General features: G+C 39.6%; 2 protein-coding genes across 8 annotated transcripts; one reads left to right on the plus strand and one right to left on the minus strand.

The window, feature by feature from the left end:
• Positions 1–968: 968 nt before the first annotated feature.
• Hel89B (histone acetyltransferase 1) lies at positions 969–10543 on the minus strand. Of its 6 annotated transcripts, none has more exons than XM_065497638.1 (26): positions 10440–10543; positions 9938–10023; positions 9636–9886; positions 9303–9574; positions 9016–9249; positions 8801–8962; positions 8615–8750; positions 6656–7434; positions 6355–6597; positions 5454–5651; positions 5181–5398; positions 5010–5127; positions 4825–4956; positions 4557–4769; positions 4354–4504; positions 4197–4303; positions 3875–4139; positions 3041–3566; positions 2847–2988; positions 2580–2787; positions 2271–2524; positions 2005–2153; positions 1819–1953; positions 1467–1766; positions 1332–1413; positions 969–1276 (listed from the first exon to the last, which is right to left on the minus strand). In XM_065497638.1, exons 2-26 carry the CDS (start codon positions 9946–9948, stop codon positions 1094–1096), a joined length of 5469 nt encoding a protein of 1822 aa, XP_065353710.1. In that variant the 5' UTR covers positions 9949–10023; positions 10440–10543; the 3' UTR covers positions 969–1093. The 6 variants fall into 6 exon arrangements, with proteins under 6 accessions (XP_065353710.1, XP_065353709.1, XP_065353705.1 ...); XM_065497637.1 differs by having other exon boundaries at positions 10401–10533; XM_065497633.1 differs by having other exon boundaries at positions 10316–10525.
• A 211-nt stretch (positions 10544–10754) lies between these two features.
• LOC135948405 (SCY1-like protein 2) lies at positions 10755–15872 on the plus strand. 2 transcript variants are annotated; one of them, XM_065497641.1, is made up of 13 exons: positions 10755–10889; positions 11026–11176; positions 11236–11443; positions 11495–11747; positions 11940–12155; positions 12207–12323; positions 12382–12524; positions 12584–12743; positions 12973–13212; positions 13566–13698; positions 13770–14187; positions 14843–15080; positions 15276–15872. In XM_065497641.1, the coding sequence occupies exons 2-13, from the start codon at positions 11038–11040 to the stop codon at positions 15516–15518; spliced, it is 2508 nt and encodes an 835-aa protein (XP_065353713.1). In that variant the 5' UTR covers positions 10755–10889; positions 11026–11037; the 3' UTR covers positions 15519–15872. The 2 variants fall into 2 exon arrangements, with proteins under 2 accessions (XP_065353713.1, XP_065353712.1); XM_065497640.1 differs by having other exon boundaries at positions 10793–10951.
• The last annotated feature ends 11 nt before the right edge of the window (positions 15873–15883 follow it).

The following is a 15883-nucleotide window of genomic DNA, read 5'->3' on the forward strand; positions in this document are numbered from 1 at the left end:
TGGAAGTATTTTAGAAAAAAGGTTTACAGAAAATTTGTGAAAAAAAATCATTTATACCTTTACTTTTGAAACACAAATAACTATCTTAAAATTAGGAAAAAGAGTAAAGTTTCCCAGACAATCATATATTCCACATTTCTGCAGAGTATTAGCCGCGTTCAACTTTCGCTAGGTGCAACATGTAAAAAATAGCAGGCTGCCAAAGATCCAAACGGCCGCTCCTGTAACAACCGTGGAAAAAGGAGGGTTGTCCATGTCCAGGCGTAAAAGCGTACTGGAAGCTGGTGCCCTCGGTTTTCACAAAAACGATGGGTGACAGAAACCTTGCAGACTCCTTTTGTTCGCTACACTTCATTGTCAGCTTTCAACACCCCTGTAAAAATCTTGAGATGCGTGTGGAACATGCACCAAATACCTGACACTAACATCACTGAGAAAACCTCGAGGTCAAAATGATGAATTCCGATTATAATTTGCAAGGACTGTATTTAGCAAAAGATCTAAATTATCATTCATTTTGTTTTATTCATGTTTTGTTGTATTGAGTTTATTGAATAAAAAAGTGAGTGATTATGCTAAAATCAAAACGATTATAGCAGCTGAGGAATTTAGCTAATTCTGAATGAAAAATTAACTTAAATTATATTTCAATTAAAAAATATACTCGTACTATAAATTATATTGTTCACAGGGAGAAGCCCTCTTGATAGAGATAAAAATAAATAAATGTAATGCAGCAAAACTAATTTTGCTACGTTTTCCTTGTTATTTCCTACTATGTTAAATAGTAGATAAAACTACAAGACCAAATTTAAAAAAAAAAACTTATAATTAATCATTTGCACAATATGCCTAATTTTTTACAATTCGCACATGTCATAATACAGGGTAATAAGAAATATGAAGTGCGAGTAAAAAAATATTGCATAGTTTGACACTTTTTTGTGAGAATTTAAACTAGCTAAAAATATATAAATAATATAAAAGCATGACCTTTAATTCCACATCATACACATTACCTTTTGCACAACACACATGAAAAGTGGCACTCAAAATCAGTGCATCACACAACTAGCACAAATTGGTCCCTTCATTACTTCAATCCTTGCAAAAAATTGGACAGATCATACTCTTCTTCGTATTGCGTTACGTCCCACAATTCAGGTAGCGCTGCTAAAACAGCGTTGACATTTGCGGGCTTTCCAGTTAAACTTGAGCCTGAGGATATTGAATGTCCTTCTTCTCCGTTTTTGTTTAGTGTAAAAAGATCCATCAACTAACATGAAAAATTTGTTAAGGTAAAGGTACCAGGTTAATATTCATATGCTCACCTCAACACTTCCCATTGATTCTAAACTGTTGTTTTCACTGTTGATCACCGTGTTTGCGGTTAAAAGTTTGAATTTTTGCAGTCTGAGAAAAGAAAAAATAAATTAATTGAACTCTAACGCACTTCCCATTCTTACCCCATGATCTTCTCCTCAAGCGTGGCTCTGGTGATGAGTCTATAGACGTTGACCACCTTTTTCTGTCCGATTCGGTGCGCTCTGTCCATCGCTTGCAAGTCTTTCATTGGGTTCCAGTCGTGCTCCACGAATATTACAGTGTCAGCACCGGTCAAGTTCAAACCAAGGCCTCCAACTTGAGTCGTCAGTAGCAAGACGTCAATGGAAGGGTCGCTGTTGAACATGGAAACGATTTTGTGCCTTTGCCCTGGAGGAATGGAGCCGTCAAGTCGCAGATAGGTCACGCTGGGCATGTGTTTTCTGAAATGGCATTAATTACTCATCGTGATTAAAGTTCAATCTGAACCATTACCTGAGCAAATCCTTTTCGACGATGTCTAGCATTGTTTTCAGTTGGCAGAAAATGAGGGCACGATGTTGATTCACCACCAACTCTGGTGTTTGGTCACTCTCCTCGACCCCAATGCCACAGTCCAGCAGCAATTGTCTGAGTTGATAACTTAGTAAAATCAAATAAGGAATTAACGGATTAAATTACTTCAATGCTGGCAGCTTTGCTGCATGCTGGATGTCCGCCAAAGTGGAGCCTTGCTGTTTCAATTGCTGCTGGAACTTGTCAAACTGAGGATGCTGCTGCGTGAGTACAAGCTTTGGATGGTTGCAAACGTTTTGCAAGTAGTGCAGCGCCTTAAAAAATATCAGTGAATGCTTGACTTGACAAACAGCAACAGGATTATATTAAAAAAGCAAAAGGTTATGCAAATTACTTGAGCAAGTTTCGTAAGGTTCAGTACGAATTCTAACCTGGAAAATGTGATAACGGTTGCTGCCTGACGATGATCCAGAGCCTTCACTTCCAGGCCGACTGATTGACTCGTTTAGAGTTTGATGGGCCCTCGTTCGCTGGAAGTCTTCATACAATTGTTGCTGAAGAGGACTCAACTCGCAGACATAGTCTTGCGTAATTTTGGGAGGCAAATCTTGCAGCACGTCCGATTTGATGCGGCGCAGGAGGAAGGGCAAAACTTGGCGATGCAATGACTCCATGGCCAGCACACCTACATTCATCACTCATTATTTCTTTTTGCTTTAAGAAATTAAAAATCTCAATACCAGCTTCTTGCTCCTTGGGGCTGCTCTTTGGGTCTCTGCTGGCTAAAATTGGTCTGCTGTATCGAGCCGTGAACTGCCGCTCGGTTCCCAAGAAACTGGGCATGAGGAAATCAAACAGAGACCAAAGCTCAAGAACGTTGTTCTGGATTGGGGTGCCAGACAGGATCAAGCGGTGATTTGCGGTCAGTTGCTTGATTGCTTTTGAAGACTGCAAGAAAATTCAGGTGACAATAAATAATTCGAAATGAATTATTAATAACAAATTACTTTCGTTTTGCCATTTTTAATGACGTGACCTTCATCCAGAATGCAGTAGTTCCAATTGATCGTTCTGAAGAAATTGATGTCTTTTCGCACAATGTCATAGGAGGCGACAATCAAATTATGAGTTTTCACCCGACTCCTCAATCTGGATAGTTTAAGTATAAGTACTGGTGATAAATTTAATAAATATTTATTACTTCTCTCGTTCATTAGGGGGACCGACATACTGAAGAGGGTTCAAGTACTTCTTGGTAAGGAATTTGGCTACCTCGTCAACCCAGTGGCCAGTCAGGGTCGGTGGACAAATGACGATAGAAGGTCGAGGCGCGTACTCAGGCAGCTTGGTATTCTTATATTTTTCTGCCCTTGTGAAATGGTCTCCGGCCAAGATACAAATGGACTGCAAAGTCTTTCCGAGACCCATGTCATCGCACAAAATTCCATGCAAGTTGTACCGATTGAGGAATGCGAGCCAATTCACTCCAGCCTGCTGGTAGGACCGGAGTTCAGCCTTCAGAGGCACAGGTACTTTGTAATTTTCTATGCTAGAAGTATTGAAGAGTTGTTCCAAGAAGCGCCTTTGTTCATCTCTAAGTTGTCCCAGTGAGGCTTTGAATTCTGGCGGCTCGGCGACCGCCCCATCCAAAGGTATCAACTGAATTAGTGTGGCGAAGCTGTGAGTCGCCATCATCCGCACTGAGGGATTTTGATCACTCATCCGGCCTGAAATACAGTTTTCTCATGCATTATTTACTTATTTAATTTCCCAACAAAATCTACAGAAAAATATTCTGGTTTTTGTGCTAAAACATTGTTTAAAATCTAGTTTAACTGCTACAAGCTCAGCATAAAGCTTTGATATAATTATAAAAACCATTCAAATTGAAATTAAATCATGATCCACTTGACAAACTGAACACATGCTCATAAAAAATGCCTATTTTAAGAAAAACAACACGTAAGTAATCTATTCTGTAATCTGTCTGAACAAAAGGGATAAAAAGAGCAAAAAAAACTTGCTAAATCATTACCTAGAACTGGAACTGCCAGTAAGACAGCAAAAGGAATTATCATTGTTCCTAACGAGTCTACCAAACAGGCAATGGACTCAATGGCTCCTTGTCGTCGAATTTCCTCAATGGACTCAAGAAGAGGCAAGACTCGTTCCACTATATTTTTCATGACAACGACAGAGTTCAGCTTTCCCATCACTGCCAACACCCTGGAACTCATGTGGCGCACAGCCCGGTATTTGTGAGAGAGCATGTTGCAAAACTGAGGTAGTCCTTGTTCGATCTGCGACATTAAATCATTTCTGAATATCTGTATGCCATAGGGACAGAACAAATTCACCTTAGGTCGTAATACAGGGTGCAAATGAGGTAGAACAACTTCCAAAACCTGCAAACTGGCTATCAGGCGTTCTGCTTTCTCTTTTTCACTGACTGATTGCAGAGAATCTATAAAAAATAGTTATTTAAACATTCAAAAGAATTTAAGGGGAAGTTACCAGCATCAGAATTTTCCAATAATTGAATAGGCAAAGTGAGAGTTTCCCAAAATCCTGGTAATTTGGTGGGCAAATCACTTCCAAAATGTGCAGCAATCGCAGTCAAAGCCAAAGTTGCTCCTTGACGCATTAGTTCTCTAGATCTCTGAGTCTAACATACAGTACATAGTTTTTATGATTAAAATATTTAACTCCAAAATTACCTCATCCTCTATAGTCATCAATTCTTCAATGGCAAACTCAGGGGAGGCAACAATGGCAGCTGGACGACCAGGTCCGCGACCAGTCACTGACGTAGCTCTACGCAGGACAGCTCTTTCAGCGTTTTTCTGTTGGTTGATGAGCGACAGAATGCCAAGCTTGTTGCTGGGAATATTAATGCTCGCTTGGGCATCAGGAACTTCTTTTGACTCATCCTGTGGAGATAGTGTCAGACGTTTCGCTCAAAAGCTTTCAGTTTTTAATTCTTACCATTATTACTGGAGTGAACTCGGGGTCTGATCTTAAAAATACGCATAGATTTGTGACTATCTTTGCGTTCGGTGACGGGCTTCGGTTAACGCACATTTCCATTAAGTGGGTAAGGTGTTTTGCAGCCAAAGCCTGAGGGAAAGTAAGTTTTTTAAAGAGGTCACAGAGTTTAGTTTGAAACTTACTTGGAGCATTTCATTTTGTTCTTTTTTGATCGCTTCCATAAGTGGTTTAACGACTGGATGCAGTTTTTCAGGGAGGCTCCCAATACTGACAATGGCGCCTGCTAAAGCGGCATGAGTGCTGAATAAATTTTTTTAATAAAAGTTATAGTCACAATTTAGAAAAATTCATACGTTATAGCTAAGGAGCACTGGTGAAGGCTGGTTTGAGAAACAGAGTTTTGAATAGCTTTGCGTCTTTCTTCCAAGGTTTCCGCTGTCTTTGGTTTCAACTTGCTTTGTACAATGGTCTGCTGAATCGCTGAATTACTCAGCTGAGAAATTTGTTCTAAAGTGAGCATTGAGGTTTGAGGAACCGGCACTTGGTAATGGCGCAGCATGGCAACAAAATCCTGAGCAGGGTAAAAAATCGATTTAAAAACTCCAGAACGTTTCAAGGGTCCATACCTTTGTTTCTTGCATTAGCTTGGTAAACGAGTGGGCAATTTCGTCAAAATAAACGTTTTCATTCAGACACAAGTGCAGCCTGGAGACCAAGTCTGGATGATTTGAATTTGCAGAGTCCTTTTGGGCCCATTCAGAGACTACTAATCCCACTATCAGTCTTTGAAGCGCTGATTTTGAATGGAGATGCACCATCAATACCTGTTAGCATTTAGGTACTTTTATGATTTAATCTGCGAACTAGGAACATATTATGGAAAAATCCAAATTAAACACCCAGGTTGAAAAGCCTGGATGCAATAAGCCTCTGAAGTAAAGTTTTTGGGAATTTTGTAAAAGATCAAATTCAAGGCAGAATTTTGAAGCAGAAACCAAATAATGCTTGATTAAATTTGAGATTTGATATTTATTTCAGGAAATTGTATGTTTTGCTCAATCAAGGTGTGGGCTGTTTATTAAATGACACTTGGTCTATCCCATGTTCCATGTTAAATCTGGAAAATTTATTTTGAATATTTGAAATACAACCTACAATTATAGCCATTATGGAAACAGATCTAACAAAAAATAAAATCCTTGCTTAAAATGGTGATTTTTAATATTATATAATTGTTAAATTAATTTTATAATGGCTACATAATCCCATAGGCAAACAACAACTACAAGGAGAGGAAGGTTAGCAAAAACGAAAAGCACGCGATGCCAAAATAGCCGATTTAATTTTTTTTCATAACATTTTTAAGCCTTCCGTTCCTTGTTTGCTTATTGGAGTAACCATTGTAAAATTAAATTAAAATTGAATGAAATTCACCCCAAAGAGTTCCATTTTTTTAAGTTTAAAAATTACTGATAGTGTTCTGATTATAAAATTCTTAGAGACGTTGAATTTTCCTAGACATCATACCTTCACATAACATTCCACAGGTGACGAGCCAGGTATTTCTTCAAGACCAGGAAAGGGTTTCACTAGATAGTAAGAGAGAGTGCCAAGCATCCGACACGCCATGCACCTTGCACGGACAACGGCAGCGTCTGCTCCTGGTATATCTCCACCGCCTATGTAAGACTTGTGCTCAGCAGGAACAATGACGTTATTTTCTTCAACCTCGCCAGAAGTGTGATTGGAAGTCTTTTTTAGTGACTTAGACTGCAAAGAGAGAAGTCATATCGTAAACGGGAAAATTTGGATTGAAGAATTTCCTTACCAAAGTAGCTTTGAGGAGTATTGAAGAGTCAAATGGGATTTTGTATGATTGCATTGCAAGACACATCCAGGAGCTAGCGACGGGGCAAGCAGCAATCAAGACCTCATCCAAAGGACAATTTCTCAGCAGCTTCCCCCAAACTACCTCGGACAACGCCTGGATGTCTGGATTTGTCTCAAGCAGCACTCGCTGGAAGATGTGCCTGAGGGCGTTTTGCAAGAGAGATGGCGCTCCAGGCTCTGGCGGTACTCCAAGGGAGACGATCGACTCTGCAAGCGTGGACAGCGTCTGCAAGGTGGATTTGCGGACGGCAGACGACGAGTGACTTAAGAAGGGCCACAGCTGAGGCAGTCTGTGAGCGAGCACCTCAGTGCTGTGCAGGTTGCTGGCCGCCTTCTGGTTGATCAAAGCGGCTAGCAGCCCCATGTAGCTGTTACTGGCAGCGGCTAACTCGTCCTGCTCACTGAGCAAATTCCACAAGCGCTCGACAGTGGCTCCCAGTTGGTCAGGGAAGCGGTCGGCCAGCTCCCTCGCTGCAGGAATGAGCGAGGCGGCAGCCACGGCTCCCACATCCTCCACGGGGTCGTCCAGCCCCTTGAGCATGTAGGGCAGGGACAGAGGCAGCAAGGATGGGTCCTCACCTCCTTTCACAGCAACAATGTATTTGAGGCCAAGGAGGCTGCCGTGGCGCGCCTCCCACTCTTGGCGGGACAATAGGGTCACCAACGTTCTCACCAACTTCTGCACAGCCTCCGAAGTCATAAGGCAGACTGTCACGCCTGCAAAAAGCAATTTATTCCACATAGCAATTATCAATTGGTTAATTTTGTCAAAAAATGCCGTTAGTTGAATACCCAAAAAATGTTAGATATTGAAATTCCTGAAAAGTACTATTTGGATGCAACTTTGGAATGCCAGAAAATATTAATTGAAGAGTTAATAAAATCAATTATTTCACTTGATAACCTTTGTACAAAAATTGATTTTTTTTAATGGAATAGATATGGCGATGAGGCACTGCATGCCTCAAAAAATATCTTTTTGTTTCAAAATAATGATTGACTCCCTTTTAGCATGGGTCCTCGGAATTGGACCAATATTTGCTGGGGCCTATATCTCAACCTACAATATGGGACGAAATTCCTTTAGCCTATTTTACAGACGCAGAAAGTGTGCGATGCATTAAAAAGGTGATTTTTCTGGAAAATTGTAACATAATATGTTACAATTGTTATGTTACACTGAGGAAGAACAAAAAAATTTGGTGTTCAAAAAATATTAACTTGCCCGTGGTGACTGACTCTGTAGGTCAAAGGTCAAGGTAACAAAAATTATTTCAACACTTTTTAAAATTCAGGCACATCCAAGCACAAAGTTTAAAAAGTTCAAAATGTGGCCCATACACGTGGCAATCACATACAACACATTGAAAAATGGTATTTATTCTTTTCAAGCGGCTAGGGGCTTTTACCCAAATTGGATTTAAAATAATTATGACTTTTTCAGGTCAGCGGCTGGAATCCACCAATGCCCTTGAGGCGGAACGAGTTAAATTTAACTTGGTCAGAGCTGAGTGTTTTTGGTGTCGTACCATATATTATGTAATTTGTCTAGAGAAATTAGATTCTAGAATTGATTTCTCTGTATCTCTCTCCCTTTGTTCGTAGACTAAATGATTTCAATGAAACAATTTTTTAGTAATACTTGAACTATTAAAAACCTATTGTGATGGTTTCTAGATTTTATTGAGATTCCTTTAAAAGCCAAATTGAGGTTTTGAAAGAAACAGATTTCCATCTCGCCCTGAAAATCTGACAATAAGGATCCCCTACTGTTTTATTTTCTAACATTCCGGGCATTTTCATGTCATGCTACAAAATAATATCAGGCACTCCAAATTCAGAGCAAAAATTCGGGTTGAGATTTTAAAAAATTTGTGTTACGATGTTGAGGACTAACCTAAAGTTTGCGCGCACGTCTCTCGAACTGGAGCTACAACCTGGTCAGACACAAAATCGCCGAACCGGTCGAGAGCCAAAATACACACAATTCTTAAGGCAACATCTTCAAGCCAGGAAGCACGCGCAGCAGACATCTAAATAATCAGTACTGTAATTTTGAAGTTTCAATCTTTCCTAATTTTACCTCGGCAGCATTCATATCTGTCGTCCTCCCCGCACCTCCTCCGTGAGTTTTGATAACCTCCCTTAGTGCCGTTGCGGCTCCGTGACGAACCTCCCAAATTGAGCTAAACAGGTCTTGACACAACTGCTCGCAAAATTCCTCAAAAGGCCAACTAGTAGCTTGCTATAAGAAAACTTTTGCATTACAGCGAGACTAACAGCCGACTTTAAACAAACCTCTTCCCATAGAGTGGTTCCTTCCGTGGTGCATTCAATTTTCAGATCTTTCTCTTCCTCTTGTTTCACCTCCAATCGGCTCTTCTTGCTCTCTGGAGCACTGTCGTCATCTGTTGTCTCTTTAGATCGCTGTTTTGCGACAAGTCGAGCAACTCTTTTGGCTCGATTCATCTCTCGGGAGCTCATTCCGTCACCTCCACCAGTCATGCTTTGCACCATGTTCGCAATTCCTTGCTGTAAAAAGGAGTTGACCTCACACAATTCAACTATCTTATTGTTTCATCTGCCTGATTGTTCTTTTCCTGGGTTGGCGCCAGTATTAGATCTTCGTCATTTATCAAACCCTCTGCGCACTCAGGCACTCCCGTAAAACCAAGCGTTGCGTTGAGGGCCGCCTTTTGACTAGCCAACCTTTCTACTGTCCCCTCCTCTTTCACGTCCAGCTCAAATTCATTCCCTTCAGATCCAACCAAGCGGTTTCCCTCCAGCAAAACCTTTTCCAAGTCGAAAGTGTCAAAAGTCATTCTACCGACATTAGCTCCCGAGTTTGCAGGTTCCTCTGAAAAAGCATTATTAATATTTATTATATGGAAGCGAAAGTCAGACTCTAAAAATCAAACCTTTTTTCACTTCCACGGCTGCTACCGGTGGCGGATCCCAAGGTGGAACATTGCGGACGACAGCCTCGACAGCATGACCAGCAGCGATTCGAGTTTCCCACGACTGAGATTTTAAAAGAACAGATATCCTCGCCAAGAGGTGGTGCAGATCGTGCGGGTGCAGTCGTTGGACTTGGCCAAGTTGTTGAGCTGCTGCCTTTCTTGTAACAGCAGATGAGCCGCTCTCAAGAAGAAGAAACAATCTGTCCAAACTGGAAAAAAACAGTACTCAAGTGCTCATGAATGCAACGCGTGCTCTTTACCGAGATGTCATTTTGCTGGGTTGATTTTGTCAGTCAGCTTGGTGACATGTCATTTGTTAATGGCATCAACGACTCGTCTCGTTTTTCTAAAAGAGACGGAGAGATAATATTCCACATTATATAAAATATAAAAATTAGATATGACATTATTTCAGAGTACATAATATGTATATAACGAACACAAAAAAATAAATCAAAAGCAACAGCTTTGAACGAATAACTGAAGACAAACAAACCATAAAAACTCGATAAAAAACAGAAGTGAATGTGTCATTAAAAATTGTGTACGTCTAACATATGATGAGATGTATAAACATGCGGCACAATATTATCGAAAACCGTTTCAGTTACCGCTTGAGCCATACATGGAAATCTCACCAGCTGCGGGTGGCGAGTCTTTCACCTGCACTCAAATGGCACTGAATTGATTATGTACGGAGCTTTCGCCGAAATTTCAACTGACCCCGTCAAGAATCTGCATGCGAAATAAAACTGCAATCACCCGTTTTGGACCTGATCCGGACAAATTAAGAGTTTGGAATTGGCCATTCAAGGAGGTCAGGAGGGCGTTCTTAAAAGGCAGATGTGGATGTCAATGAGGGCGTTCCCTTGGGGTGCGCAAAAAGAAGTTAACGTGATTCTCAACTTTATCAACAGTTGGAACATAGAAAAGTGAAGATTATTAAAAAAACAATACAAAATAAGTGAAGAAATATATTTTGAAATCGCTAGTTGAAAAATAAAGAGTTATATTAAAAATGCTCTTGAAAGAAACTCATCTCCTATCCTACGCCCCATTTATTCACTTTTTGTGTATCAGCTGTTAAACGTCACTTTTACTCACAATAAGGAAAGGGTTGGAAATATTTTTCTGGAACTTCGCCTTTCGCCCTACCTGCTGGTCACTGTCTTCAAGGCTGTAATTTGTTTAGAACTTCGTGTAATTTTAGTGGTTAGTATTTATGTATTTTAACTAGCAGTTTAATCGTAGATAATAGCCGCCGGAAGAAATTGGTACAAATATATACATACGTACATTACAACAGATATTATTTGTCTACAACACTTCATAATATGTTTTGTTACAGACTTAAGTTGAGATGGATGTGTTCAACAAAATTTGCAATTCTGTTGCTGGTACAGTAGCTGGCACAGTTAACCAATTAAGCAACGCCCTGCCAGGGAATCCAGTGACCAGAGAGTACGAAGCCACAAAACTTATCGGAAGCGCAGGGCCAGGTGAAGAATGCAGTAGGAAATCAATGAATATGTTAATCAATTTGTTTAAAAATACATAGGACTGCTTTGGAAAATTTACTCCGGACATAAGAAGTCTACAAAGCAAGAAGTGTCTGTGTTTGTTCTGGAGAAAAAATGCTTGGATAGATTCGTGAGAAAGTCGGATAGGGAAGCACTCTTAACGAGTTACAGAAAAGGCGTTGCCCAGTTGACAAAACTGAGACATCCGCGACTGCTTGTGGTGCAACACGCTTTGGAAGAATCCAGGTACGCACTGAATGAGCATGTCAAGTTTCCTGATTATAAATCTGTTTGCAGGGATAGCCTGGCGTTTGTTTCAGAGCCTGTTAGAGAAAGTCTGCTTAACCTATTGAAAACTGAGGATGCTATTTATCCAGTTGAGATCAAATACGGCCTCATCCAACTCTCGGAGGCGCTCCAGTTTATCCACAAAGAGGGAAGACTTCTGCATATGAATATCTGCCCAGAAAACATCATTGTGAATGCGTCAGGCGCGTGGAAGTTGGCAGGCTTCGACTTTGCCCTCTCCGCAGCGCCTGATCCTCAACAGGTATATTATTTTCAGCTGAATTGATTTAACCATAGTTAGTTATATTAAATATTTGATATTGTTTATTAACAATATTTATAATAAATTCAATTTTACACGATTAGCCAATCACTGTCACAAATAATTGATCGATTTTAGAGGTTTTTCAATCAAGAAAAAAAGCAAAATAGCTATTTTAATTGTTTATTTCAGCCTTCTTGGAGTGCCGAAGAGTCTGACTGGTCACTCCCCATCGAGTGCAGACCGTTTTCAGACATCACCGCGCCTGAGCTGAGCCTCAGCCAGTTGGCAACCCCCGCCAACGACATGTTCTCCTTAGGCTGTTTGGCCTACGCTGTGTTCAACAAAGGAAGGCCACTTTTGGCCAGAGAGAGCGATGCTCAGGCTCCAACTAGAAACCTCCACAAAGTACTTCTAAATTAACAATTAGGAAATTATAATTTCTAACTAAATTTTCAGTTGAAACAGCTGAATGTTGCCCAGCTGACAAGTGTTCCTGATGGCCTGAAAGACTACGTGAAAATGCTTTTGAATATCAAACCAGAACTGAGACCAGATGCACACCAGTTCACACAAGTAGAAACAAAATCATCAATTTGTTTCCAATGATTTTCATTGATTGAGTGAATTGCAGATTGAGTATTTCCAAGATGTGACGGTTAAAACACTCAATTATCTAGATTCATTGTTCCAATGGGATAATCTTCAAAAATCGCAGTTTTACAAGGGCTTGCCGCAAATTTTACCCCAGTTGCCGCACCGAGTGTGTCTTTTAAGGTTTGATAATTTTCCAAAGTCAATCTTCCCATCATCTTAAGATCCCTTTTCAATTTCAGAGTCATTCCATGTTTAGCAAAGGAGTTTGTCAACCACACAATGGTTCCCTTTGTCCTTCCAAACGTGCTACAGATTTCTGAAAAATCGACCAAAGATGAGTTCACCCAGTACATTTTGCCATCACTCATTCCCGTTCTAAAAATTGTGGAGCCAGTTCAGGTATTTTAGAAAAAAAATTCGCATCTATTTTAACTATAATATTTGAAGAGTAAAAAATACTTCTAAATCAGACAAACTCCTACATATTTTTCACGTTGCAGTCATTTAATGTTAATAACTTTTTCACATAGAAAGACAACAAAGGAATAAGACATAAATTTTCTCCAGAAATAACAGTGAATAAGTATTCAAGTACAAATTTATTGCTAACATTATTTTTTCATTTCAGGTGTTGCTGATTTTAATGCAGCGAATGGAGTTGCTTCTGAAACTGACGCCTGCAGAGTACGTGCGATCAGATGTGATGCCAGTGATGCACCGTGCATTGGACTCAATGGACCAGCAGGCGGCGCAGGAGTTGTGTTTAGCTGCCCTCCCTGGAGTGGCCTCTCTCATAGACTACCCAGCCATGAAGAACGCCTTGCTGCCGAGGATCCTTAGAGTTTGCCTCACTACTCCTCACACATCGGTAAATCGCCATTCATAATTATGCATAAATTATCATTCGCAATGGAAAATATTTTTGGTAGTATTGGGCTTGGGCATGCAACAAACAATTGTTTGAAAAACTTTAATTTTCTAATGAAATCAGTTGTGTGTAAAATTGCAAAACCGTTTGATTTGATTTAAATTTAAACCCATTTTGACGATTGAAGATGGTTTGTATGCGCTTTTGGACGCTATTTAATGGTCTTTGACGATTTCAAGTTTAGTTAAAATGGCTTATAAGTGCTCATTTGATCGTATCATGATGATTGGAAGCTTAAGAAAAAATTGCGATTGTTAAAAACTCAAAGCATTCAATATTACTCTTTGTCGCAGGTTCGAGTTAATTGTTTGGTGTGCTTGGGAAAGCTGCTCGAGCATTTGGACAAATGGTTAGTCTATGATCAAGTACTACCATTCCTGCCAAAAATTACTTCCCGCGAACCAGCTGTTTTAATGGGAATTCTAGGTAACAATAATTTTTAAACTAATTTTATTTATCTCAGTTATAATAAAAAAATCTTGATATTTGATATTCAGGAGTCTACAAACTGGCTCTGACTCTACCGAAGCTCGGTATCAGCAAAGAAGTACTAGCCACCCAAGTAATTCCATTCCTCTTCCCGCTGACTGTGGAGAATTCGTTGACCCTCTCCCAGTTTGGAATGCTAATGGGACTTCTGAAAGATATGACCGCTAGAGTCGAAGCAGAGCAGAAAGAAAAACTAGAGCAGATTAGCGGGTTGCAGAAAGAGCAGCAGTCGGCGTCGATTTCCCTTGTCACCCCTCCTGGACAATTGGTGGCTGCACCACCTCCGCAATCTGAACTTGATTCCTTCTTTTCTTCACTGGGCATCGACACCGCCGCAGATTCCACGCCAAAGCCTGCACCTAAAGCGCCAATGACAATTACGCCTTCTGCTTCAACAGGTTCCTTGTCGCTTGAGGACAAACAAAGGTATATGAAATTTTGAATCTTATAAATTTATTTATTTGTTTTGTGTTGTATTTTTTAAATCAATAAGTTCTCCATTTTACGGCTTCCAAGTCTCGAAACTCAACCTTAGATTATAATATTTTCGCATTTTCTCCCACACTGTGTACAGTTATGTACATTTTTCTACTGGTTTAAAAAAAATTAGAGACAGTAAAATTAGTGATAACTGTGTCGTGGCAAATTTCGTAAAAACATACCAGATACCAGTCTGAAAAAAGAACACCATGACAACCTTTACTGGTTATTATCTCCGTTTCTTAAAAAAAGTGGCCATATTTTGAAATTCTGAGTTAAATTAATTAACTTGAAAATTTTTAATATTAAATCTGATTTAAAAATATCTAAATTTTCAAACCTTGAAGTGATATAAATTGTTCAGTTGAATTACTCACTGCTTTTCTTTTATCATTAAATTGTGGCCGAAACTTTCTAAAAGCACGACCAACTTCAAATATAAAGTAAATATAGCTCTACATAGACATAAACGTTTTATTTTTACTCGCAATTATTTTATCTAACTTAAAACTGATTTTACTTAATGCAATATTATCAGTCTAGAACATTTGCGATTAAGTTACTACTTCACATCTATAAATATCGAGGATTGTTTTTGCAGACTCGCACGTCAGCAGGAAGAATCTCGCGGAATGAAGTCATCCACCAACGGGCACACACAAAGACCCATCACGTCCCCCGTGACGCCATCACCTGCACCTAAGCCATCCAGCTCCCTAATGGATGGATTCTTGGAGAGTAATCTGAAGCAAATGTCCTTCACGCCTCAGAAGCCGATTATGCAACAGACTCAACCGACCCAAATGCCCACATTACCTATTATGCAGTCACCAACACAGGTACTTAATTATTACTCAACTTTAATTATTACTCGACTATTTTTTTCAAACTTATTTTGAAAATCTTTTAAAATTAACAAAAATAATTGAAATCATATTCTCGTTTGGAAATGTAAGGTTGATTTCTATAGCAATAAATAATTTTTCTCTCAAAACAGGAAACAAACTCAATATTTGGATTGATTCTCTTTTCAGCCAACATGGAACACGGGTAACACGATGGGTGGGATGAACGCCATGCCTGCGTCAAACTGGTCAATGATGCCCAGCAACAGTCCTGCGCGGCCGATGGGCATGATGCAGCAGCAGCAGCCGCCACATTTGACGTCTCCAAACATGATGATGTCTCCTTCTTCGTTCTCGCAGCCCATGTATGGTCAGCAAAACAAACCAGCAAAGCAACTTACTGCTGCTGAAATGCAGGACCTTCTCAGCTAATTGCTAGCCGCATTTAATTTTGGTGATATGCCGATTGAAAAGACTTAATTGAAAGTTTGTATAACATTTTAGTTTTTCACGTTCAAACAGTGATCTAATTTAATTTTTCACGAAATTTTAAAAACCTAAAAGAACTTTGTAATGTTATCAATTATTTAGGCTTATTATTGAGCCGATTAAATTTGATTATGTATTTATTTACAAAATATTATTTGTTAATCACCAAGATGGTAATAGCGTGTTTAAAGTGGGCACGACACAAAGTAAATCCTATTGATGTCCATTCCTCTTCAACTGGTGCGGAATGCGTTGTTGAAGTGATTAAAAATAAACCTCTAATAAGCTGAAATTAAATTAGAATTATT

Source organism: Cloeon dipterum, chromosome 1 (genome assembly GCF_949628265.1).
Source record: "Cloeon dipterum chromosome 1, ieCloDipt1.1, whole genome shotgun sequence".
NCBI lineage: Eukaryota > Metazoa > Arthropoda > Insecta > Ephemeroptera > Baetidae > Cloeon > Cloeon dipterum.